This window comes from Colius striatus, chromosome 15 (genome assembly GCF_028858725.1).
Source record: "Colius striatus isolate bColStr4 chromosome 15, bColStr4.1.hap1, whole genome shotgun sequence".
NCBI lineage: Eukaryota > Metazoa > Chordata > Aves > Coliiformes > Coliidae > Colius > Colius striatus.
Genome location: NC_084773.1, coordinates 17154746 through 17177209, shown reverse-complemented (window position 1 = coordinate 17177209; position 22464 = coordinate 17154746). Strand labels below are relative to the sequence as shown.

General features: G+C 47.6%; 1 protein-coding gene across 3 annotated transcripts in view; it reads left to right on the top strand.

Annotated features, from left to right (window-relative positions):
- FRMD4B (FERM domain containing 4B) overlaps positions 1-20368 on the top strand; it is a 127149-nt gene extending 106781 nt beyond the window's left edge. For all 3 annotated transcript variants that reach the window (XM_062008400.1, XM_062008399.1, XM_062008401.1), the window contains 12 exons: positions 4211-4287; positions 5362-5500; positions 5993-6134; positions 6873-7006; positions 7095-7214; positions 8458-8686; positions 11308-11364; positions 12637-12784; positions 13952-14077; positions 15208-16007; positions 16575-16707; positions 18648-20368. In XM_062008400.1, the coding sequence (XP_061864384.1) occupies positions 4211-4287; positions 5362-5500; positions 5993-6134; positions 6873-7006; positions 7095-7214; positions 8458-8686; positions 11308-11364; positions 12637-12784; positions 13952-14077; positions 15208-16007; positions 16575-16707; positions 18648-18768 (2226 nt within the window). In that variant the 3' untranslated portion in view covers positions 18769-20368. The remainder of the gene's footprint in view (positions 1-4210; positions 4288-5361; positions 5501-5992; positions 6135-6872; positions 7007-7094; positions 7215-8457; positions 8687-11307; positions 11365-12636; positions 12785-13951; positions 14078-15207; positions 16008-16574; positions 16708-18647) is intronic.
- The last annotated feature ends 2096 nt before the right edge of the window (positions 20369-22464 follow it).

The following is a 22464-nucleotide window of genomic DNA, read 5'->3' as shown; positions in this document are numbered from 1 at the left end:
GCAGAAAAAAAAAGATTTAAAAAAATCCTTATGAAACAAAAAGCATCAGGCTGATAGGAACATGAAGCGAAGGGCCCCTCAGCAGCTCTCTTGCACATCTCCCAGGCAGGGGCTCTGCCAGCTCCTGCCTGCCATCCTGATGGGGCCGTTTTTCAGAGCCAGCAAGCTCCTGCTGTCAGGCCCAGACAAACTTGCATTTTATTCAAAACTTATGTGAGATGGGCCAGGTAAAAAACCAACTGCCTTTCTTAAGGTGTCTCGCTGCTTTAACAGTCTGTGTCTGTTTTGTGTCTCATTAGACTACAATTACCACTCTTTTTGTACGGGAAAGAAGGTTGGGAGGGTGATACCTTTTTGTTGTGTGTTTCTGCAGTGTCTTGAAGAGAACTGCAGTAGAAATACAGAAAGCTTAAACTCATGGGCTGGCCAGAGCAGCAGCTGGGTGGTACAAGTCTGACTGGTGCACAGAGGAGCCTGAGTAATGATTGGAGAGCTTTGCACTTCTGCCTTCTCCAAAAAGGCCCAGAAAACAAACCTTGAGCATGGCCAAATTCTGCCTGTAGAGTTGGACTGCTGTGCTCAGCGGGAGTTTTCAAGAGCAGTGTGAATGGATGAGAAGGCTATTAAGAAAGCATTAATTAGCTCAGGTGGACCTAATAATCTGGTGAAGGGAACATATATTGCAAAACTTGCACAAAAACATTTTAATTATTCCTAATTGTCCTTCCATACCTCAAAAACCAGTTTTGGATTTCCAGGTGGTTTGTTTGGTTTTGTTTTTTACAACTCTTTTGTCTTGTGATATGTGTGTCATTTAGGCAAGACTGAAATTAGGAGTGACTTAGAAACATGTCTCTGCAGAGTTAGGAAGCCTTTGAAGGGAGCAGGAAAACTCTAGTGCCAGTGACAGTTTCCTGAGTGTTGCCTTTTAACCACGATTTAGAAAAAGAATACTTAAAGGTGTTTACATAATCTCATCTGATTTACTCTGGTTTATTCTTGAGTACTTTTTTTTGACCTTGTTTGTATTGAAGCCTTTTTTCCTCTTGTCTTTGTGGATGCAGATGTGTTAGGCAGAAACCTGTTAATGCATTTATTCATTATTATACTTAAGTGCACTTACATAAATGTTATTAGTCCACAACTTATTCTTGAGCTGCTCATACAATCATTGCTGGGTCTTTTTAAGGACCTGACTGCGGGAGGGTTTGTTAGAGGAGTTGATTGCTAAGGAGGAGGTTCTATTCTGAAGTGAGATGGCTCAAGGACAGGTTACTTTTCAGTCTGTAAGAGCAAAAATGTGTCCCATGTGCAGGATTTCAAATGTGGTGGAGCAATGGAGGGAGTATCATAGAATCACAGCATCTTAAGGGTTGGAAGGGACTTGGAAAGCTCATCCAGTGCAACCCCCCAGCCAGGGCGGGATCACTTAGAGTGGGTCACACAGGAACTCATCCAAGTGGGTTCTAGAATGTCTCCAGAGAAGGAGACTCCACAACCCATCTGGGCAGCCCCTGCCAGTGCTTCCTCACCCTCACAGTGAGTAGCTGGAGTTGTCCCAGTCATGCCTGTCTTTGGGTAAGGAGACAAATGTCTCTGTGCTGAATCTACCTGGCTGTAAATGCTTCAGGCACGCACCAGCTCCGTTTTGGGGCTGGGAAGGATTTCCAAGGGTGGGGAGGAAATGGGGCAAAGCTCTACCCACATCCTGAGGCAATTCCATGCAAGTTTCTTTGTAAGTGCAAAGGCTTTTGGGTTTTTTTCCCTTCTCACACCAGGGATGATCAGAGATGCAACTCAGAGCTCATGGAAGGGTCCTCCAGTGCCTGGGAGTGCTAGCCTGTCCCTCTGCCTGGGCAGGAGGCTGCTCAAGGTGCTGGGGCAGCTGTGTTTTGCTGAATGTGAGCGTCTCACCTCCAGAGCCCCTGGAACAACTGCCCCCTTCTCCCGCAGCCCTCGGGAATGCCGAGTGCGTCCGGAGGGGAAAAACCCAGAGGAAGTGATAAAGAAAGGGGCCGGGGTGTCATCACCCACAACCGATAAGAAGCAGCAGGGCAGGTTTTTTCCAGAGGTCATGTTTGAAGCACGCCCATCGTTTTTACGAGCGTGGGAGCAGGCTGGCCGGGAACACAGCCCGATGCTTCTGGTTGAACCTGTTGCCTCTCAGGCATGAGTCAATGCCGACAGGGCCAGGGCTCAGTGCTGTGGGGGCCAGGCTGCCAGCCGCAGCCCCTCACCACCCTGGCTCCCGCCTAAGCCCCTGCCAGGCCTCGGGGTATCCCAGAGGGGTGCAGCCCCCTGGCAGAAACCCTCTTCTGCCCTCTCCTGCGTTCAGTTTTGCCTTTATCTCGGGGGAAGGGTGGGTCGGGGAGGCGTCGCTGCCGGGAGAGGTGGTGATGTCAGGCGTGTGTCAGCAGTGGGAGGCGAAGCCGGAGCAGAACCCAGGGCTGCCGGGCTGGAGGGATGGCACAGCAGCCACCTCTCACTCTGCTCTGCTCATGTCGCCCTTGACGCTTTCCAGCGTGGCCGTTGGGGCCGTGGAGAAGGGGCCGGTGCAGTGGGGAGGTGAGTGTGGGGAGGGGAGCGTGCTCGGAGGGGCAGGGGGTGGCTGAGGGGCTGGGGCCACATTGGGGATCCCTGTGTGTGGGTGCTCTTGCTCAACAGCCTGACATACTGTATGAGCTGTTTTCAGGGCTTTTTTAAGTTTAACACTGTTAGAAAGAGGGCACTTCTGAAAGCAGTGTGACAGGACAGGGTGCCTTTAATACAAAGACACTCACTTAAGCATCAGGCTAAAACATTATCTTTTAGAAAATTACTTATTAGTTTAAGTAAATGATTTTTCCTCTTGCTGCATTTTTCATAGAGCAGGATCTAATGAGAAATTGTAGTACTAGAAGGGAAAGCGTTAATTAAACAGAGGGAAGGGTCATTGAGAGAGCCAGAGCTTTCCCTACAAACACATGCTCTGGGTTAGGTTTCGTTTGGGATCTGTGTTAAGAATGTGTTAAATGCAGCATGTTGTAATGCACAATTTGTACAGAGCTTGGAAGTTCCTCCAGTGGGAACATGGCGTGTTGGGTTTTGGCAGAGGCCAGCGGGGATGTTGCATGTCCTGGGGATTTCTGGTGTGGTGGCTTTGGAGAAAACTCCTGTGTGGAAGGAGAAGGGTCACTGTAATGGCCAAGTGCCTCAGCTGCATCGCTGCTGTTGCAGGCTGATCTCTCCTACTGAACGCTGGCCCTGCTTGCCCAGCCTGGTGGAAGTTCCTGCGGTACCTCCACGTGAGCTGTAGCCCTGGGAAGTAGCTCACTGTGAACTGCAGTGTGTGCTGCTCCACTTGTGCATGTCTTCAGTTGACATCCCTGGGGACACCTGTATGGGTCTCTGTGTGTGCCCACGCACCCTGGCACTGCTTGAGAGAGGACAGGAGTTGGTGCTGCAGAAACCTGCACTGAGGGGCCAGGGAACAGCTCAGCCAAAGCCAGACTGAGAAGATGCAGCCCCTGATGGATCATCCCCAGAGGGTGGTGAAGGCTGGTACAAAGGGAGAGCGACTTGGTGTGAAATACTGATCCCACGGGTGCAGCTGCCAAGCCCTGGTTGACTTTGATCTCTTCTCCCAGCTGGCACTTTGCAGGAAATTCGTGGTTTCCTTACAGAAGTCTGCGTTGTGGGATAGCTTCCTCCTCAGTATGTGTTCTATCCCTGCTCTACAATGTCATGCTGAATCTCTCACCCAATGTCTTCAGAGGAGAGAGGTCTTGGTTTTCCCTGAGCTGCTGCCATTCCCTGGGGGTGTTCTGACTGAGGGAAGAGACCCTAGGTGTCCATGCAGTTACTTGGTATAGAGGTTTTTGCATTTTATCAGAGACAAAAGGACTTTAGCTGCCTTCCCAAGGTCTTTCTGAACTTCTAGCAGTGAAAATAAATGTGCTATTGATGGAAAGAGGTGAAATCTCTCAGGCAAAATCCTCAATGTGCAATGCATTTTCTGTTGAGAGTGTGAAATTACTGGAGGGGCACACTATATATTTATGTGCTTATTCTAATTGATGTTAGGGATGAGTTAATGATGTAACTGCTGAGTCCATGCCACAGCTCAAGATAGACAGGAATTGTAGTTTGCTGGAATTACAGAACCTTGGGGGCAGAAGACTGGTGATTTTTGTAGTGACAGTGTCCTGCTTCTCTCTCCCAATTCTCCTAGCTATTCCAATGGAAACAGCTGGAAAATCTCTATTTCCGTGAAAAGAAATTTGCTGTGGAAGTGCACGATCCCCGCAGGTAAGGCTGCAGGAGGCAGCAGGATGAGCCCTTACCCAGAGGGTGGGGATTCATCATCTCATGGTAGTGGATGGGGATGGGAGGTGCCTCTGAATTCAACACAGACCTGAGATTCCTTTGCAACGTGGATGCTGTGTTTGGCAAGGCAGCCCAGGCTGGATCGGGGCTCCGAGGGATGGACAGATCGTGCTGGGATGTTGTAGAGGGAAGATCACAGTCATAGTGAGCTGTGTGGAGCGACTGATGATGTGTTACAGCTCTGGGTGTCCTCTGAGATTGCCTATGATGTCTTCTGAGGGAGTTCTTGGAGCAAAGGGAGGACCATTTGTGGTAGCCAAATTTGCACACTTTACAAAGCCCTTTTCCCCAGAGGCTGCTGTAACATGCCTGTGCAGCAGGAGACCCAGGAACACAGCCTGCAGGGCTCAGACATCATGTCCTTGATCCCCTTCTGCTCTCTTCTGCCTTGGCTCCCTTCTCTGGGTTTGAGCCTTGGGGGCCCGAAGGCACACTGCCAGTTGGGGTGGGAGCTCCCCCATGGGCTGCCTTCCGGGGCCTTGACCTCCAGGTGCCTCCCAAGAAGAAGGAGCTTTTGCCCAGGATGAATTTCTGACTCCGCCTTCCTTTCTGCTTCTCCTGCTGCCTTCCTTTCTACCTCTGGCACTGTGCCTCTTGGCTGAACCAGAAGGAGCAGCAAGGTGCTCTGCTGATCCCCCTAGATCCCCTGTCCTGCCTGATCACTCCTTTCAGGATCCCATGGTAATCTGCTCGCCCTTTCTTGGGTTATAACATACGCAGATGTTGGTCTCAGCAGCACAACTGTGCTGCTGAACTAAAGGGTACAGCACTTGCTACTACTCATGTGGCAAAGTTCAACCAGGAGGGACCTGAACCTTAGCTTAGTAAAATTAAGAGAAGGTTAGGAGAGAGGGAAGGTGGCACCAGGTGCAGGGAGAAAGAGATCTGAGTTTTCACATCGCTGATATAAAGGTTGAACCTTGCCTATTTGAGAGGGGGGTGTTTGGGACTTCAACCTCAAAGACTTGCCTTGAAACTGCATTGTTCTCACCTCAGAATTTCGGTGTCAAGAAGGACCTTTGGTCAGAGTGGACTGGTAGTGCAAACCTGGTATGCAAACACTTCCCTGATCAAGTCCATCTGGGTGATGGCAATCAGTCAACACCAGTTCTACTTGGACAGAAAGCAAAGCAAAGTAAGTTATAAGGCGCTTGACTGGGCATAAGTTTCAACACTTTTCCTTTATATCCTTTGGTGTATGTTTTTCCAGGGCTTAACTACTCTACAGAGAAAAACTACAAATTGTTTCTGTCAGCTTTTCCAGCAGCCTGTTAGTGACAGTATCCTTATTTGATCTGTTTTAGCCTGCCTGCAATTAAAGGCTATGGAAATCACAGAAGAGGGAATTCCCACCTCTTGGTGTTTAATCTGCTTTTTCTTTTGTCTCCTTGTGTTCATTTTGAACAAGGTGCAAACAGAAAAGAGGTTTTGAGTTGGGAGATGGCTCAAGCTTTGAGGGCAGAGGGGGAAGGAATTCCAGCACAGGGCTGTGCACCCTGAGCTCTGACATGATGCTGTTGCTTTAGCCTTTAATATTGTGGCAGATGAGGTGTGAAGTGTCTGTTCTGAAGTTAATTAGAGGTAACTCGAAGAGGCTGAATGTTTGGGGTTTTTTTAACTCCTTCAGGCAAAAATTCCTTCAGCCAGAAGCTTGGACGATATTGCCATGGACCTGACCGAGATGGGAACACCAAAAGTTTCAAAGCTAGTGACTCTGGAGGCCAAGAACCAGTTTATTATGGCCAGCAATGGTAGTTTGATCTCATCAGGTAATACTTCATGTGGATGCAATGTAGTGAAGTACAGTGGGGCTTGTGTGTGTGAAAAGGGAAGACGAAGCTAGCTGACGGTAACTACACTGCCGTATGTGAAGGCATGTGTGATGTACCTGAAACAATAACATCAATGGTATAACTTGCTGTTTCCCCCTGTAACTATGTTTCATATCAGTTTACCAGTCAGTCCTTGAATGACTGTAAGTCTTATCAAAGTCTGAGGGATATTTGATCGAGGCTAAATTAAAGCACCTGTTCTAGGAGCTGAATTGCTCCAAGCTTCCTCAAAAATGAAGCATTTATCTTCTCTGGTCCAAATAAAGCTCAGCTCTGGAGTGGACTTGAGATCTCTCCTTGACTGCATAGAAGGTAGAAGCCTGGCTGCCACATGTGAGTGCCTCGAGGTGAAGCTCAAGCAAGGAGACTTGATGCCTGTCTCTAAAGCGAAGTCAAAGACAGAATATTAAGTATATTGTAGATATTGCTAAAGCAATGATTTGCATTCAGTGTAGTGGGTTTCTGGAGTGTATACTTGGGACTACATATGCTAGGGGGGATTGAAAAAGTGTGGACTTCCTAAAAGCCTGCCTGCTGGATGACATGAGCGGGATGTTGCCCTTGGAATCACGTATTGTTTTGCTGGGCTGGACTGCTTTGGGGAGATCTCAGCTTGACCAGAAAAAAAGTGTCTTTTACCTGCAAATCATCTGATAGAGAGAGTTTATTTTTCAGGCTCTCAGGATTCAGAGGTCAGTGAAGAACAAAAGAAAGAAAAAATTATGGAACTAAAGAAGAAAGAAAAAATGCTTCAGGAAAAACTCCTTCAGAAAGTTGAGGAGCTGAAGAAAATCTGCCTGCGAGAGGCCGTGAGTACTGTACCTCGCAGTGGGGTCGGGGTAGGTGAGAGCCATTCCCTCCTTCCAGACCATCATGTAGAGCCCTCTGTGTTCTCAGGAGCTGACAGGCAAGATGCCCAAGGAGTATCCTCTGAATGCTGGAGAGGAACCTCCCCAGGTGAGGAGACGTGTTGGCACAGCCTTCAAGCTGGATGACAACCTGCTCCCGAGTGAAGAGGTGAGCGCTGCTGTTTGTTTTCACAGAGCAGAGGTGGGGTGGCCAGGCTGGTGGCCAAAGCTGCTTGTAAATAATCCAGCTCTTCCCTGACTAAGAGGAGGCAGCTGGGGCAGTTGCTTGCATAGGCTGGGAAGTTTAGATGGGTACCACCCTTATTTCAGCCACGCTGCCTTTGAAATGACCAGGAAATCGGCTGCTTCAAAAGGCCTTAAAGTCCCCTGACCCGAATCCCTGATTTGGCCATGCTGCTTGCATTTTAATGGACATTTTGCTGCTAATTAGGGAAGAGCAGATTCATAACACTGTCTGGCAACCCATGATTATGAGCTTTTCTCAAGCATTGATCTGTCTCACGTTGAGGTTGTGTTCAAATGCAGAATGTGGCAGGGGCGGACACTGTCCCCCTTGCACAATCGTCTGTCCATGAGCATAGTTGTGTGACAGGTGACAGCAAAAGGAGATGTATCTCTGGCTTAATGAAACTTCCACCTGAGTAAAAGCTTCCTATGTTGCTCCAGAGTTCATATGAACTTTGTTGACAGAGGCTGACTCAAGGGATAGAGTAATTCAGACATATACACTTTTCCCCCTCATTCCTTGTGAGATTTCTTAACAAGCTGTATCATGTAAGTAATAAGAAGGTGTTGGGCACTTTGCATCTGCCTTTGACCAAAAACTCTTTGCCCTGGCTTACAGGACTGGAGTGATCCATGTCTGCAGCAGACAGATTTTATGTAGACTATTTAAAAGTTATTGAAACAAAATCCTACTGACCAGATTTAATTACGTGTTGCTCAGCACTGCCGTAGCGCCTTTCATCTGAGCATCTCAAAGTTGTTTACAAACAATTAATTAAAGCCTCCAACTCCCTGTTATGTAGGTATGCTAGTATCAATTTCCATCTTTATTTTCTGTGAAGCAGAGAGAGATTTTGAACAGATGTTTTCAGGCTTCGACTCAGAGCAAGGAGGTTTAGTGGTCTAAACCTGGATTTAAGTATCACCTGGACTGGAGAGCTTTGGATCTTTTCCAAGAGATCTCATAATCTTACACTAGTCATAGGAAAATAATATCTAAGAGTTTCATATGCTGGGAGTGTCTTGTGTATTAACTTTGGTATTTCTGTGTTTTGTGCTCAAGATGTCACTTCATTACCACAAAAACAGATCTTTTATTCAATAGCTTTCGTTGGTAATTTCTACTCAAGAGTACAAGCAAAGTAACTTGTCTTGTGGATTTGCAGGATCCTGCTTTGCAGGACTTGGAGAGCAATTTTATCATACAGCAAAAGCTGGTGGAGGCTGCCAAGAAACTTGCCAGTGAGCCAGACATCTGCAAAAATGTGAAGAAGAAAAGAAAGCAAGAGTATACTGATGCTGTAAAAAAACTGCAAGAGATAGAAAACTCCATAAATGAATATAGAATCAAGTGTGGCAAAAAACCAACCCAGAAATCAACTCTTACTCTACCAGGTAAGCAACAGAATTCCCCGTGTTCTAATGAAAACAGGAGGCAAAGAAAAGTAATTTGGCCCACTTGCAAGTTTTGTTTACATCTTCACTGTATGGTTTTTATTTTCTCCAAGGCAAAAAAGAGATGCAATTGCTGCATCTGCTCTGCTAAGTGCACTGCTTATAGGCTGAGGGCAGAATAAGCTGGAGTTTTAGGAACAAGTGGAGACACGTTCCAGTGCCAGGTACAGACTGAAAGTGCTGCATGTAGAAAGGCTGCCAGGAGCACCTTGGCTGAAGCTGTGATTTTGGCCATCACACGCCAGTGTATTGAGTGCAGTTGTATGTTTAACTGCCACATTGCAAGGTCTCTCTCCCTTCCCTTCCACAGTGCTTCAGTTCTAGCAGAAGTAGAACATGGGAGATTTTCTTATAGAATCAAGGAAATAAGGATCTAAGACTTTGGTTCTTGATTAAAAATTGCTGCTTTCCAGGAGGATGGAAGCAAAGCTCAAGAGTTTATGAATGCAAGTAGTGGCAAAGAGCTTTTTGACTGAATGCATTTGCCATTGACAAGCACAGTGAAAGCAGATAGCTTTGCCCCGTCCTTTCTGAAAGTGTGATTTTCCTGAGAGGTGAGATTTCTGCTGTTTTGTAGGATAAAGCTTGGAAACTTGCCAGTATCTGAGCCAGCTGAAGGAGTTTGGGTCGTAAAAGCTCCTAGGTATTGCAGGCCCCTCTACTTTCTTTACTGACATTAACAGTTTTAGGACATGTTTTATTTCTCCCCTCTGTGGAAAATATCTACAGACAATTGTTAATGTTTGATTTCCTTTTTCCCCCTTTGTCCCAGAGGAAATGCTGTTTTGTGAGGTTAGTGGGATTTTTCCTGGGAATTACAAGGTGGGAAAGTAAACACAAGATTTTTCTGCTGTTTATATTGATACTCTCTTACTGACCCTTGAGATGACACCTGTTGCCAACATACATTTTCCTTGGAAAAGGCCTTTCTCCTGTCACTACCAGGTTTCTATCAGGGAAACCTTCAACGTGTCTCATTCCTGTACAAACCAGTACAGCATTGAGCTATCCCATCGTGACAAAGTGCTTATGCTGGCAGGCTGATGATCACTATTTCATGTGGCCTAGCTAGTTCCTGATTGACAGAGAGAAGGAAAGCATCTGTTTTTCCAGTCTTTTGCTCCCCAATCTGGATACCTTTTGTGGGAGGTCCTGGGACATGTGATCTATAGTAATGACCAGGAAGCTACTGAAAGCCCCTGAGCAATGAGAAGCCCATGTGGGGTTCTCCCTCCCTGCACAGTTACTGTTGTTTGATGCAGGCAGTTTTTTATCCTGCTGTGCAAACCAACAACTTAGGAGTTGGTCCTTATACACCTAGCCTATCATTGGGCAACATTTGATACATGACATCCTTGGTTGCTGTCTGGGAAGGTGGACACAGCCAAAAGGGACTGGATTCAGCGTCTCAGAGGGTCTCCCTGAAGGGAGGGGACTGCAAGACAGCAAATACCTAGCTAGCAATGAGTTAGCTGTGTTCCCTTCCAGTTCCTGTCTCTTGCAGTACAGTGTGTGTTTGTTTATCTGAAGCAGATCCATCCTCTGCTTCAATAACTGATTTTCTTTCTAACCTTTTCCCCACCACTGGCCATACTCTCAGGCTCAAGGTACTGGATTTCAGAGAGCTGAGCAACAATGAGTCACCAGTGTCTGTGAATTTGGGGAATGACTTGTTGGAAGTAATGTGTTAAATAATAAAATTGACTTATTGAGTCAAGCCATAACTGTTGTCATCCCAGCCCCTAAGGGAAGGACATACTGGACTGTCCCCTCCTCGTGTTCCACTCTCCCTTTCCTTTGCTTCCTCTGTCACCCAGAGTTGTCCTGTTTCTGTGGGGAAGTGCACAGATTTAGGATTTAAATTCAGAGCTCCTTAGCAAGGACAGGCTGTTGCTGAGCGAGTGTGTGACATCAAGGTGAGAGGACAAGCAGGTGCAATAAAGCACTTTGAGTAAAAAACAAAACAAGAAACAGAAAGGTTTGCAGTGTTCCTACAACAGTTACTGCTCACTGGGTTGCTGGAATTTCCAGTAACTTGGTTGAAATTGGGGGAGATATTCTGAATTGATTTTAATTTCATTGAAATGGGATTTTTATGCTGATGAAACATTGAAAAGTGAATGCCAAATTTCAAAAGGTGTTTCCTACCTCCTTGGTGGTATTTCAGATATACCTAGAGGAGATTAGATGCTAGCAGCCAAGATCTACATGTCTGTGTAGGCTCCTGACAGATATTGAAGCACCAAAACACCTTGTGAGATCTGTTGGAAGCTGGGTGGAAAACACCTTTGTAAATCTTGGCCTGATTCCTGCTGCAGCTGGAAAAAAAAGTAACCTCCTTTGATAATTAGCTAAGGTAGCTTGCTGAACTACAGTGAACACCACTGGGTCACGACACACTCCAAAGCAGGACTGTCTCCAGGCTGCTGAGGTCTAAAGCATACACATCACAGCATTACAAGTAGCAGCTGGCTCTGAAGCTGTGGAAAATAAACTGTGTATGAGATTTGGAAACTGGTGTTGGGTCTCCTATACTTAAAAGTGCTTTTTTTCATTCATAGAAGATATAATTCCATCTGAGAGCAGCTCCCTGTCTGATACAACCACCTATGATGACGGTATGTTGCTTACCCTTGTTTTGCTACGAAATGTGCCCTTTCAGAGACAAGCCCTTGGCCTATATTTTGGTGCCTTTCAGTGACAAATGACTTTATAGCAGAGGAAGCAAGAGCATAGTGGGTTAGTTATTGAAAAATTTCTGCTCTGTGAGCTGATCTGAGCCTTCTTTGGAGAGGACAGTTGGTTTTAACACAACCAACCTGCAAGCTGAGTGCATTGTGGATGTCAAATACTTCATCCCTAGGAGGTGGCCAGAGGTGAGTCAAAGGCTGGAGGGTTTGCCCAGCCCTTCTGTCCTCACAGACACTCTAAAACTTATAAAAAAGCAGAATAGTGACAGATACTAAGGATCTGTTTACGTTTAGCTGTTACCTAGTGAGCTTGCATCTTGCATGGATGTGGTGTTTGCTCAGCTGACTCATTTCACACACACACCCACAGACACACACGTCCACGCCCCGTTCCACAAGGTGGAAAGGACTTGGCTTGCCTCTCCCTTCCACTGGATACTCATCATTTGGGGACAAACATTATCTAAATTATTACTCACTTTTCAGTTAGAGCCTGATTCTAATCTCACTTTGTCCCAGTTTGAGACTTGTACAACCCATCTGGTGCTTTAAAATGGAGTTACTCCTGATTCCTGCTCCTACTAATAAAAGTAGAGCCAGGCCTTTGGTTTGTGAAGGTGTTCTCTGTGATGCTCCTCCTGCATTTATATGTATTAGCTGGAGTTTCCTGTTGGCTCTGACGGAACCTGGGCTGTGCCCTGAGCAAAGTAAGAGCAAGGATCAAACTAGCGTCTTCCCCATTGCCTTCAATCAAATGTGTCTCTCAGTTGTCTTTGCTCATTCAGGTGCTTTTGAAGTCAGTTCCTTTTAGGTTGTATTTCAAAACTAATTCTTAACATGTCATTTTTAAGTAAAGAGATGGGAGATGAGGGAGAAGAAGTGGCCTTTGCCAAGGCTGAGCTTGCCTGCTCAGTTCTGGGACGGATTGTGCTACAAGGAGATGTTTTCCTGAGGAAATTCCACTTGGCAATCTGGCACAGCCCCAAGCTGTGTGTAAGCTCTGTAGGAGTCAGTGCTGCTGAGATCTGAATGAGCCTCCATGATGTCCTCCTGTGGGGGAGAGCTCAGTGCAGGCAGGAGAGCATTTCTAGATTCACAGCTTCTACAGTGCAAAGTGGTTCTGCTTGGGGGCCACAGATTTGCATAGAGGGCAAAAATATCAAGGATTTTGCTAATAAGATACATGTTCCTTTCCAACAGTCAGTGAATCACTTCCTGTGCCAGCACAGAGACCCAGCTCTGCACAGCTCTCTCCAAGGCTTCCTCCACCAAAGTCCCTCGGGGTGGAGAGAATTCATCTCAGAAAGTCATCCATAAACGAGCAGCTCTTGGAATCCAGATACTCCAGGTAGGGCACGTCTCGCTGCCACCGTGCTCTCCACCTTCCTGGTGTGAGCTCTGTTCTTGCCCCTGCCAGGAATCCTGTTCCTGCAGGCACTCCTGCAGAGCCCACTGCCCGACGCTCCTCTCTCACGACAGGATTTGGTGATGGGAGCTAAATCTTTTTAGTAACAAAAGTGTGTTGTCATGGTCTCTGAAATCGTAGCGCAGTGTTGGCTTTGTGAAGAGGTTTGAGACGGGTGAGAAATTTAATGGCAAGGGCTGTATTTAAGGAATTGCTTGTCCCTACAGTAGTGTCAACCTTGTCTCCATCTCTGGGGCTTGTTTCCAGTATTCACTAAACAACTTGTGGTTTTCCTGATAACTGGTTAAGGGCTTCAGATAACACCAAACCATACCCATCCCTCAGGGTGGTATCAGTGCATTGTCAAAGCATATAGAATTCATGTCAGTCCTGATGGGCAGTTCTCCATGTCAGAGATTCAACCACCTGCCATCATTAGTGCCAGCTGCAGTGACTGGCTGAGGTTCCTGTATGTACCTCTGGGATTTGGGCACTTTCTGAGGCAGAACATGGAGCACATTGATCCCAGCAGCTCTGCTGATGGTGTGTGATCCTGTTACATGGGTCTGATCTGGTGCTGGCTGTTTTCAGTATAAGGATTCCCACCCATCCTAGTATTTCTTGGACTGTGTCTTGCCTTGAGCAGGCTGTTGAATACATGCTTGAGAGTGTTTTTGACATTCTGGGTAATGTCATGTCTTTGTGTTTTTATCGTCTGTCCCTCAAGATAAGCAGAACCTTCGTCCACATGAGGTTTAAAAGTTGAATTGTAGCCATATGCAGCCATTTAGCTGTGATGTGCATCATTTAAAAGAAGATTCCTTTGCTTCTCTGTTACCTGCCCTGTCTCTTCTGCATTGCACTTGTGTCCTTTGGCAGCAGCTTTCCTACTGGTCATCCTGAGAGGACCTCCATCAGGCCACCAGAAGGGGCTGAATTTCTCTTCCTGTTTACCGGCTTTGTCCTTTATATGGACAAACCCATCCAGCTATGCCCTCACCTGTGTTTTCTGCCCTTTGTTTTGTTTCTTCAAGACTTAGGGTGCACACATCCTGTGTGCTGCAAGCTGTGTGGCATTTAACTGAACCAGGGTCGTCTCCTTCCTTGCAGGGACCCTCTGTCGACTCAGAGCAGCCCGTACCGCACGCTGGAGCGGCCGCCGCAGCTGCAGGGCGGGAGGAGCATGCCCACCACCCCCGTGCTCACACGCAATGCCTACAGCAGCAGCCACCTACAGTAAGAGGGCTCTGGGTTAAGTGCGACCTCTGTCTTAGGTAGCAGAAGAATAAAAGCAAACAATGATGAGAGGGCCAAAGGTCCTTTGGCATGCAGCATTGCCAGGCTCTCAAAATCTTGTGTGGCTATTGGAGGCTCAAGGTTCATATCAGCCAGTGTCTTGGGGCACAGTCCTGCACCAGCTTTGTAAGCGAGTGAAGGCACTTATGTGAGCATAAACCCTCTCCTGGCAAATAGCAGCACACACAAATGGTGTCTGCAAACTCAGGAGTGAGATGGAAGCTGGTGCACAAATATTGCCCCTCTCATCATAAAAGACTATGTGAGAAGAGTCATTTCCAGATAGGCACCTGTAGGGAGGTTTAAGGAGAAATGCTCATTCCAAACATTCCTGTGAAATGCTTGTAAGATAGCCAGAGTTCAGTTTACATTTTCTCTGTGGCCTTGTTTCCTAACAAAGTGAGGCTTCTGAAATTGCCTTGTCCATCAGCTAGTGGCCTGTCCACAAAATCTTGTTCCCAAGATGACAGATGCCTGCTGTGGCTTATGTTCTTACAGACCTCCTGACAAAGTGGCCAGATAGAGGAGAGAGAACCCAACTAATGCCCTAACTATTGGGAAGAAAGCTGCATGGGCAGCTCACCTGTGCTATTAGGCAGCTGAGAACACACACTGGGGAAGGAAAGGTGGTATAAATGTGGTAATGCTATGAAGAGCTCATGGTTTATTTGTCTGGAGTAGTGCAGCCTTGAGAAACAGAGCCACGCTCACCATGTTCTGCTGCTAGCTCGGTTACTTGTGCAGACTCTGCCTACTTAAAAACTGTGAGAGTCCTTCTTTAAATCATTGCAGAATATGTTTGTGAGCCGTACTGCATGTACTCCTGGCACAGACGAAGCTTGCTCAGTTATAGATTTCTATTAGAGAGCTCCCACTGTTGCAGCAAATCTAAGATTCAGCCAAGCTCAGTGTCTTGTAATGCAGATACTCTGTGGGAAAATAAGAGTGAGTTTGTCTTGTGCTTAGTTTGAGGAGACAGCGTGCCTGCCTCACACAGAGGGTTGCAGAGAGCGTGGGCACGTTCTCGTGGGACTGCCTTGGGCCACCCTTTAACATCTGTGTTGTTTCAGGCCGGATGTTTCCCCGCACCACTGCCGGCAGCGCAGCGGGAGTCTGGAGTCCCAAACCCAGCTGCTGTCGGAGGCTCCTGCCGAGAAGGCAGCCTTCACCCTCTCCAAGGCCCAGCGAAGCAGCAGCACAGAGATCCTCGATGACGGGTCGTCCTACACGAGCCAGTCGAGCGCAGAGTATTACTGCGTGACGCCGACTCCCAGCCCCTATTACACCACTCAGACGCTGGACAACAGGACCAGGGGGCGCAGACGCTCCAAGAAACACAACATTTCCGCCGCCAGTTCAGGCAGCATGCCAAACCTTGCCCAGAGGGATGCCCGCAATGGTGTCTACCACAAAAGCCAGGAGCAGCCTTCCTCTAGTTACTATATTTCTGGGTATTGCCCATATGCTGAGCCTGAGGTTTATTTCACTGGAGGGGGCTACATCTACGAGAGCGACACGGAGGGACAGTACAGCGTGAACCCATCCTACCGCTCCTCGGCGCACTGCGGCTACGAGAGATACAGGGCTTACCACGAGGATGACGTAGACAGAGTGCCACACAACCCGTATGCAACCCTAAGGCTTCCCAGGAAGCAAGTGGCTAAAACGGAGCATATAACCAAAAACATTCACAAGGCCTTAGTAGCTGAGCATCTCCGTGGCTGGTACCAACGTGCCTCCGGTCAAAAGGAACAGGGTCATGGCCTGCAGGCAGGCTTTGAGTCTGACAGAGGATCCCAAAGGAGTTTGGGCTTTGCTGGTCTGCAGGTGCCGTGCTCTCCCAGCAGTCGGGTGTCGTCGTTCTCCTCGGGTAATGTCTCATTTCTTCTGTCCAGAGTGGTTTCTTTAAGTCCCTGCTGTACATCAAATTCTGCCTGCCTGCTTCCTCAGCCAACTCAGCAGAGTAGAAGCAAGGCTAGAGCTCTGATCTGAAAGGTAGATGAGGAACTGAACAGTATCTTGTTCTGTGCTTGGGAAGAAGGATCTGCTTGTTGCCTTCTCCTAAGGGCAAAACTTCCTTTTACTCTGTGTGAACAGATAGTCCAAAGCAGCACAGAGCGCCACGTGGGTTTCAAACAGGTGTTTGCCAACTAGAAGCAACGTACAAAACTTCCTGCCGTCTAAACACAGTTGCTGTGGTGGCTTCCAAAACACAGTACAGTGAACATCCCTGAATGGGTCAGAAGATCTTTTTTAAAGCAATTCCCCAGCTCCAAAGTACCACCCCACAGGGCTTGTGAATCGTGTCTCATGTTGGCATTGTCTGCTTGTGTGTCCCCAGAAACCCAGAGAGATCACTAATGAGAATTGTCTCGTTTGTCTCAGCTGATTTAGCTGGAGAAAGATCTAATTTGCTGTAATTCCTTTTTAATTCCAGCATCTTCTGCAAACACCGCTGGGAACTGGCGAAACCCTCTTGCGCTGGGACTTTCAGACTACGACGTGTTGTCTCATTCCTCTTACTCCAGCTGTTATGGGAATGTTTATGGCAACCTTCCTTTGCAGAGCAGGTGAGTAGAGAGCATCAGGATTGTTCTCTGCTTCATCCTGCATTTCACAGGCTGTTAAAACTTGATTTCAAAGAGCCCGAGTGGAGAGTAACTGTAAAATTGACTTTGTGAGAGCAAGACTTCTCTGTGGGGCAGGTCAGTTGTACTATTGGTGTTCAAGGAAGGGGAAAGCAGTTACAGTGAAGGATGAACTCATTTGCTGCACAGCCTTTTCCTTGGGCTGATGCCGGAGCATCCAAGATCTCACACTCCTTGGTAGCTGTTCCACTCACCCCCACAGCAGCCCAGCATTTATGTCTTTTCTTACTCTTCTTGTGTCTCTGAAGCTGTAGTGCCTGTGCTGATAAACTTTTGGAGAAACAAGGGAAGGAGACACCTCCTCCAACTCCATATCTTGAGGACAGGTGTCCAGAGGCAATTCCACACTTGTCACACCCCTCTCTTGGCAGGGAGAAGCCCTGTGGCCAGGGCTGTGCTGCTGCTCCCAGGGCTCTCTCCAGGGCTGTGGGCACCTCAGGCTCTGCTCTCTCCCTGCAGGAACTCCTGCAGCCCTCCCACTGCTTCTACTCAGTGTTTTTATGTCTCTTCCCTCGCTGTTGTGTGTCAGCTGCTGCCAGTGAGGACAGAGGGCTCCTGTCCAGGGCAATGTCTCTGCCCACACAGATGCCATCACGTTTAAGTGCACATACACTAAGTGTAGCCAGCTGTAGTAAGTACCCCAAGGCTGTGCCTCTGGCTCTGTGGACTGCAGTTTGCACTTGCTGCCAGGCTGACTTGTGAGAAATTACTGAAGTTTAAATGGTGTTTGTTCTAAAATAAATGCAAGAGTTAGAAAAGACATAAAAGCATCTGCTAGGTCCCTGATTCCAAGATAATGTCATGGGCTTTTTTACTGCAGTGATTTAGAAGATTTACAGTAACAGTGTTTAAAAATACATTTTCTACTGATTTTTTCCTGTAATTGGGCTTTGAAAACTCTGCTTATTTTGGCAGCTGTATCTAAATGAGGCTTATTAGCTATTAATTTTCCATGTTCTGAATCACTTGTCTGATCATTCATCTATTTTCTATTTTAATGTAATTATGGCAAATGAGCCATCAATACACCCTACAGTCTTGACAATTTCCAGCAGCTGAGATCCTGTTTTACTAAGGACAGCACAAAACCTGGGTTTGTCATAGAATCATAGAATTGTTTCTGTTGGAAAGGACCTTTAAGCTCCTGGAGTCCACCTGCTCCCCTCACACTGCCAAGCCCACCATCAGTCCCTGGCCCTCAGCACCTCAGCTATGTGTCTTTTAAATTCCTCCAGGGCTGGGGACTCCCCCACCTCTCTGGGCAGCCTGGGACAGAGATTGACAACCAACCCTCTCAGGGGAAAAGTTCTTCCTCAGCTTCAATCTCAACCTCTCCTGAGGCAACCTGGGGCCATTTCCTCTTGTTTCATCAGTTGTTATGTAGAAGAGACCAGCCCCCACCTCACTACAACCTCCTGTCAGGGAGCTGCAGAGAGTGCTCATGGTCTCCCCTCAGTCTCCTCTTCTCCAGACTGAACACCCCCAGGGCCCTCAACCCTTCCCCATCACACTTGTGCTCCAGCCCCTTCCTCAGCTCCAGTGCCCATCTCTGGACACACTCCAGTCCCTCAGTGTCTTTCTTGTAGTGAAGGACCCAAAACTGAACACAGCACTCGAGATGTGGCCTCACCAGTGCTGAGTGCAGGCGCACTTGGTCCTGCTGGCCCCAACCCTTGATGATGCCCCAACCCTTCCCCAGTGGAGAGGCTGACTAAAGCAATCCACCTCTTGCACATGAGCTCACCTGCCCCGGACTTCTGCACTGCTGAAGTCGGAAATGGCAGAATTGCTTGGAGCTACTGGGAGTTTGTGCAGGGGATGGTGCCTGTCTCTGTCTGACGGCCGGTCTGTGTCTCTTGCAGGACGTACGCGGAGCAGAGCCCGCTGGGCGGTGGGGACGAGAGCCGGCTGGAGGGGGACGGGCATGGCAACGAGCAGAGGCTCTTCTGGCACGAGGACTCAAAGCCTGGAACGTTGGTGTAAGCCTCCTGCAGCCCCACATTCCTGCCCTCCCCCCGTGCCTTGCACAAGATGCCGGGACTCCGAGGTGGATCTCGGGTGGAACTTCCAAACCGAAGGAGCAAAAGGAAGCAGGGCTGTTCTGCTGGGAGAGATGGAAGTCAGCACCAAGAGGGACTGTAGCAGCAGGACAGAGCCTCACCACGAATGGCACTTCTGAATCCAGACAGCCTACACAAGCAAGGGCAAGCCACAGTTTAATCTATGCCTAGATGCAGCACTTGGTTGAAGTATTTATATTTAGCAAGCACTTTTTTGGAAGGTTGGAAGGTGTTGAAGTCAAACCTTGGAGAAAAAGAAAATGTGAAAAGGAGACTTTTATGGAAAACCCAGGAATTCTAGGAGCACAGTTCTGATGTTTGAAATAAGAAGAAATGAAAATGCATTCTGCTATGGCTTATGATGGCCTGGAAGGACTTTCATAAGCTTATGAAGGATAGACTGCGTGTGTGTGAGTGAGGCCAAGGGTGACTTAATCAGTATTGGAACATTACTTGAAGGAAGCCTGGATATTTTTTTTCATTAGGAAGGTTTGAATGAGTTTCTCTATTTTTTGGGGTGTCATTTAGAGCGCTTGTTAGCACCACAAGCAAGTTCCACAAAGCAAAGAGTTTGCTGACACAATATATCGTGTGAAACCATGGGTGGTTGTGTGGATTTTGAAAACAGAAGCAGTGAACTCACTTTTCCATGATGAAGTGTCATTAATAACCTCCTGTGTAATGCCCTTTCCATGGTACAACTCCCCTGTGTGGAGGAGTGGGCAGAGCTTCACAGCAGCCCGGTCCGTGGGGTGAGGGTCCCGTTGTGCTGTGCCACGGTGAGCCGGGGACCTGCCGCGGGCAGCTCGCCGCAGAGCAAACGGCATGATTGGCACGGCCAGTATTTTCAGGTGAATGCAAACACCAACAGCCAAGTGGGTGCCTTAAACTGAGGGGCATTAGGATGGTGCCGCGAGTGCCCTGAACTGCCGGGCGCATCGCGGAGCCGCTGAGGGACAGGACAGCGCGTTAGCAAAACCCTTTGTGTAGGAAAGAAGTGCGACTGCAATCTTCAGTCTCGACCCAAGAGGGATAAACCCACCTCCTGCCACCCCTCTGGGAACCAACTGGCACGAGGTAGCTGATGGGATTTCCAGCAACTCGTTTGCATGCGGTAAACCCTCTCTGGTTTCTCAGCTGTACTGTGCTTCAGGATTCCATAAATGGTGCTCTCTTGTTTTTCTTTTATACAAAGGATTCGTTACTCCTTGTCCATATTGTGAATAGAAAAGTTTCTGATCAACTTTTTTGACCTTTTTTACCAATATCCCAGAGCATGTAATATATACAGAAGGACACATTTGTTAAGCTGGTACTTAGTCGTTTGTATGATTAGAGTCGCGGTTTGGAATTGAAAAGAACAGAAACAAAACGAGAAGTAACTTATTTCCTTGGGTTTGCATATTTGTATAGGCCTCTAGAAATGCGAAAGCTCTTTTTGCTTATTCTTTTACTACTTCTGAATTTTTTAGACCTATTGTTTTGTATAGGTCAATAAACTAAAAAGTGTGCTACCAAAACCACTTCAGCCTTCTTCCTCTTTGTGCTCAAGTGTTTGTGTGTTCTGCACAGCCTGTGGGATTTCGAGGCTTTTAAGTGGGTGGCAGTAAATCACTGTGCAGTGATGATGTCCTTGGGCCTGAGATGGTAGGTTGAGTGTCGAGGATCAGTGGCCTTGGCTGGGGGAGGTTTGGCCCTGGACAGTTCAGACCCTCTCAAAACACATCTGTAAGTCTGAATTTGGGATGATGCAAGGAGAGGAAGGAGTCAGTGCCTTTGCAGCTGCCTTTGCAGGTGCCTCTGCAACACAGCTGCATCCCCGCTGCTATCCCTGGCCCAGCTGCCTGGCCTCAGCCTGGCAGGGATGCACAGACAGACCTAGCCTCATGTTTCTGAAAACACTTCTTACTCATCTGTCCTAGCACCTAAAAATTGCTGCAGCCTTTCCCATTTAGAACATGGCTGTTGAGGTTTGTGTTCACTCATCTTCTGGGTCCCCTCTTGAATTCATGCCCTCAGTGACACCCACCGTTCTGGAAGAGCAACTTGGCTTCCAGGTGTGCAACTGCTTTAGCACCCTGGTCACCAAGCAGTTGAGGTTATTCACTCTCACTCTCCTCTTTTCAGAGTTATTTGCTATTTCCTACTTTTTATAGCATCATAAGCTTCACCACCAGTGCTGAACTCTGCTCTTATTTCCAGATTGCTGGTGAAAATAGGTATTAGTAAGAACTTACACTAAAAATACTCCCATGTGGTTACACTTTTCCATTTCTTCAAGTAGATTTTGGGGTCTGTCTGATCACAAGTTGTTCATTCAAAGAGTCAAGCTGGCTGCTGTTCCAAAGCATTGATGCTTTGAGCAGGAAGCTGGGCAGGACGAAGTCCAGGACCTTTCCCAGAACTCATGGTATCAGTATGGGCTGGTGGTTATTTATCAGCACTCTCAAGGGTTTTCATTTCCAAAAGGAAATGAGGTGTGTAGCAAGGTCCGTGCCTCACTTAAGCCATTGTTTGCATTCCTTTATTGTAATGCTGTAGCCATTGAGTTTTGTATTGGCTTTTCCATTAGCATTAAGGATTTAACCCAGTCTGACACATCCATGTTGGCATTTGCTTGGACAGGAGCAGGACCGTTTTGTTGAGAACATCAACATTTGAAGTGAGTTTGAGTTGAGAGTTGCTGTATTTGGGGATATTGAGCATAAAACCTCTAGGGCCAGAGTTCAGAACCTGATTACAGCATTCTGTAAGCCACAGGTAAGCTGCAGAGTTGCTGGGGGTGGCAGAGCTGGGAGTGTGGCAGGTGCAGCACTTGTAACCCCCTTGTCCTCCACAGGCCTGGTCTTGGGCAAGAGCTGTGCTCTTCAAAACACTTGTGAAGGGTGAAACTAGAGAGCAAAGGAGGTCCAGAAGAAGAGAGAAGACCACCACCCAGCCTCTGTAGGTGTTGCCTGGGGAGGTAGCAAAGGACTGAGGAGGGCAGGGCATAACATCTCCTGAGGACCTTCTGCCTGTTGTTGACAGGGGAGCTGGTGGTGCTGGGCAGCTTGTGTAACACCTGCTCGTTGACTGTTGTTCCCCAGGACCCTTAACTTTGCCTTTTGCAGACCTCCAGCTGCCTTTATTGCACTACATTTCCACAGCAATGGTTTGATGCACGTGTGCAGCCATTCACAGAGACCAAGCCTGTCTGTTGCAGCCAGAAAGGTAATAAAGATACGCTTGTATTTCAGCTGTGAGCAAATAAGATAGATTTACAATCTGCCTGTGCTTTGTGTGACTTTGACCTGCTCTGTGTTCTGCCGTTTAGCCACAACTCTTCCTCGCCAGGGCTACTGGGGACATCTAGTGACTGGCCAGTAGTAGTGAAGAGGCTTCCCAGCTGTGGTACTCCTTGGAAATCCTTCCTGCCCCTTCCAGTTTCTAGAAATATTTAGAAATTGTGACTTAGTATGACCCTGAACAGAGCTAAGAGGTGAACAATGTGAAACACCCATGTGAAACACCCACAGACCTACAGGCTTCTATTTTACAGTGTCACAAACGTCTCTCTCCAGCAGGTAAAACGTGCTGATGAGATGAGTGTGTGGAGGGGAAATAAAACCCCCCAGAAAGC